We start from the raw sequence: 4,007 nt of genomic DNA, 5'->3' as shown, positions 1-4,007 counted from the left end.
AGCCTACTGTTTTAATTAGTGGCTACCTTGAAGGAACATAATGAAGCCTATGTGAAAAAGGAGGGTTTCCCAATTTGAACTTTTGTTAAAATACCTATTGTGTTTCCTTGTTGTTGCTCTTTAATTCCAATGGACTATTTATCCAGAACAATATTTGTGGATATTTTTTTGCAAGGGCAGAAATGTGTTTGACAAAAAACAACACCTATTTGAACTTTATGTTTGTGACATTCGCAAAACTAGCCTGTCCAAATAAGATATTAAACATTTCTGCTTCATCTGCTCAAGTTTTTAATTAAAAAAATCGGATTTCTTTTGATAAATTAATGTTTGTCTTTCTAAACCTGTTTAGAAACACGTATGTCAATCTGCCTTGGTTAAAGTAAAGAAAACATATTACTAAATGTACTTCACTTGCTTTACTACATTACTGAACTAATACATACAGTGAGTCAGTATAACTTTGGATAAAAATAGGCTCATTTATTTACATAAAACATTTACAAAATACATCTTTTCATTGAAATAATGTGTTCATGGTTTCAAGCACACAGTAGGCCTCTGAGAGTGTCGTTCTGACATTGGGACACAAACATATCCGACTTGGTCTCTGTTCTCAAATGTTATAGGCACATTGAGTTAAGACCGATTAACGCTTTACATTTTTCGCTGACTCATCTTTTCTGTTTCAGCTCCTGTGGGAATTCATCAGAGCAGCTCAGGAGCGTTTACAAAAAGCCCTTTCAACCAGTCACCAAAAGACAACAGGTAAAACACAGCTGGTTTTAAGCAGCATATTTGCTTCTAAGGTACATATATAAAGTCTACCTAAACTCATCTGATTATTTGTCTTTGCATTGTAAAAGAGAGATGCCCTGAGATCCTTTTTAAGGCAGTAAAATGTGATTAATTGGTCAGTCACTATGTTTACATGCACATTGTAACATGATCACTCTAAATAACATCTAATGGGAATTAGGATGCAATTTAAAAGTTAATTATATGAATTGTGCCAGAAAAAATATGTATTTTTTAACCTAAATGCCAATTTCTTATCAAAAATATTGAATGATTGAACCTAAATTAAGATTTTTCGGATAATGGATGTATGTTAAATGTTTGAAACAAGACACCAAAATCTGAAGTTAGGTTATTATTGTGCATATAAATATAGTAACATTAACAGCCTACTCAAGGCATTTTTCATCGTGTCTTAGATTCCATACTAATTATTTGATAGCTTAGATAATGACTTGAAAATTCAATGAAACCCGTATTAAAACTTGAAATATCAAATGATCTAAAGACCATGGTCGGCAGTAAACTACTTCATATAACAGTCGAGGTTGTGTGCCATGGTGCTTCTTTTAAGTGCATGTTGTTTTTCCTTTACAATGTCCACTCTCACTGAGAACACCTCCAGTGTTTCAAATGTCTGTAGAGTCTGATGATTGCAGAGAACAAGAGTCTGTCTATCACGAAAATCGTCCGTCATCTCAGGACTCGAACTCGCTGTCGCTGCTGACGGAGATCTCCGGTGTGGAGGCTCCCGTTCCTCTGCGCTCGTTCTCCGTGCTGCAGTCGCTGGCCTCCGGGCTGCCCAGGTGTCGAGGGGAGGGAGGCAACAAGTGGGAGTGATGGCGGCGGTCCTGGAGGGAGCCGTCGGGTGAGCTACCTGAGGGCAGGTGTGAGTGATCCTGTTGCATTCTGGGTGAAGGGAAAGAAGAGAGAGATGAGATTTGGGTCCCAGATTGGAGCTCTGAGCCCAATTTAGTTTTTTCTCCTTTATATTCACAACTATTGTTATCGCTTGTAGTTCTTAACATACCTGTTCTTTGCGGACGCTGCTCGGTCTCTCTGTCGGCGGTTCTTGAACCAGTTGCCGACCTGTGTAGGGGTGAGCCCTGTGGCCTGGGCCAGGTGACGCTTCCTGGATGGGTTTGGGTAGGGGTCTTGGAGGTACCACTCTCTCAACAAACTGCGGGTTCTTTCCTGCAAAACACACAGAAATACAATCAATATTTATGCTGTCGTAGACGATTCAAAGTAAACTTTATTAGTGTGGATTTGCACCTTCCGAAGACACCATATGGTGTTTTGATATCATCCCAATAAGCCACAATAATCTCCTCACTCTCATGATGCTCACTGTAATAGTATTAGACTGGATTATTAAATACAATCAATGATTAAAATCTACAATAGAGGATAAACATACATTCATAGCGACTCAATTGGATCATGTTAAGGGGATTAATTGGCAGTAAGAGAGACTATCCCTCCCGAGATTGTGAGCTAAAGATTAACTATATTTAGGAAACAATACTTGACCCTGCCACATGAGGGAGATCACACACACAAACACACACACCCAAGAGGCAAGGTGCATGCTTCTGAATCCTGTCATTTGTCTCATAAAACTTTTAGGTAAAAGAAAATATATTTTACATTTGTATAAAGAAGGTGTTAAAAAGTACCAGCAGTATGCATGTGATGAATTGCTCTTCACACATGGAATAATGTTCTTTATATTGGCTCCTGGGTGGCAAGATGGATCATTTAGACTCCCTTAGGTCTGTGCTCAATGTCAATAAAAGTTGTGTTCTTATTTGAAAGGTGTCGTTAATAATTCAGATGAAATAAAGTTGAACCCTGGGGGGATGGGAGTTTGAAGCTGAACAGTCAAAGTTACAGAAAAGAGAAAAGCTGATAACAGAAGTGGAAATGATGCAGGTGAAAACACATCTAGGAGTATTTAGGAACTATAGTTAATTTGTTTTAACAGTATGTTCTTTTCATAAACATTGTCTAACCAGATCTCTGATCAAGCACAAGTAACCATGTCTAAAGTATTACGGCCGAAGGCTGAGGTTAACCACAGCTCTTACCATGATCATCTTAAAAGCTCAAAGGGCAAGCTGTGTGAGGTTACATGTGGTACCGTACAACTTTTACGAGAGAGCAGCTGACGGTCAAGTAGCAGGTCCATATCATATCAAAGCATGTTATATTGTGTGATACCGAGGTCCCGACCAGAACCTGATATATTACATTTTAGCCCCACAGACGAGGGAAAGCGTGGGTCACACCTGTGCACATGTGGGTTCAATTGTAATATCGCGTGGTGGTGTTTACCTTAAAGCAATGCGTCTTCTGCTCGCCGTCCCAGATGGTGCGGGGCAGGGGGAACTTCTTGCGGATCCGGTACTTCTCCACCGGTCCCAGCGGCCGGCCTCGGAGCCTCTCCGCCTCCCGGTAGTGCGCGTCCAGCCACAAGTCCTGCAGCTTGGCGTGCGACTCGCGAGTAAAGCGGTGGCTCTGCAGGATCTGGTATAGACCCTCGAAGTTTCCCCCGTGGAAAGCGACCAGCGCTCTGGCTCGCATCACGGACTCGTGTCGGGTCAGCGCCTCCCCGGCTGAGCCAGGGACGGCGGCCGGAAGGGACCAGAGGAACCGGCCGAGGCGCTCGATGTCCCCGGTCTCCTCCAAATTCTCGCACACCCGGGCGACCTGGTCCGGGGTGAACATCGGAAGTGGGAACATCTCGGTTTGCTGTCTCTCAGTAGTTTACCGAAGAAGCTGTGAAATGTTCCAAAACGTATCCAACCGCGCGTAAAGCTCCGTGCGCTCTCTGCCTCCTTTCCTGAGATGATGGCAAATATTGACACTTGCAGCTTCTATCTGCAGCCTCTCTTATGCAACCGAGTCTCTCCTGGCACTTGGGCAAATGTCTCAGAGAAGCCGGTGCGCAACAGTGGTGTTGGCGCCTCCAGGTTTCCAGAGTAGAGCCAAATAAAGAATGAGGACGAGGAGTCAACCTGTATTTATAGCTAGATACAATTAGCATCTCTGTAGTTGTTTTGAGAAGGATTATACATCCCGGCCATTAGCCTCTTAGTGGGGGGTAGTGTGTACAGAGGTGACTGGCTGATCAGCTTGTTTGGCTTAGCCTGAGGATACATTGACTGCCAGGGTGACTGCAGCGAGCAAACAAGTAGGGATAGGTT

The 4,007-nt window shown here is 42.8% G+C and overlaps 1 protein-coding gene across 1 annotated transcript; it reads right to left on the bottom strand.

The window, feature by feature from the left end:
• Positions 1-1,496: 1,496 nt before the first annotated feature.
• On the bottom strand, positions 1,497-3,543 carry six7 (SIX homeobox 7). Its single transcript, XM_010786100.1, has 3 exons — positions 3,136-3,543; positions 1,829-1,992; positions 1,497-1,707 (listed from the first exon to the last, which is right to left on the bottom strand). The coding sequence occupies exons 1-3, from the start codon at positions 3,541-3,543 to the stop codon at positions 1,497-1,499; spliced, it is 783 nt and encodes a 260-aa protein (XP_010784402.1).
• Between the last annotated feature and the right edge of the window lie 464 nt (positions 3,544-4,007).

The sequence above is a fragment of the Notothenia coriiceps genome, unplaced genomic scaffold, assembly GCF_000735185.1.
Source record: "Notothenia coriiceps isolate Sejong01 unplaced genomic scaffold, NC01 NC01_scaffold00028799, whole genome shotgun sequence".
In the NCBI taxonomy this organism is placed as follows: domain Eukaryota; kingdom Metazoa; phylum Chordata; class Actinopteri; order Perciformes; family Nototheniidae; genus Notothenia; species Notothenia coriiceps.
This window is presented reverse-complemented; position numbering and strand designations above follow the sequence as displayed.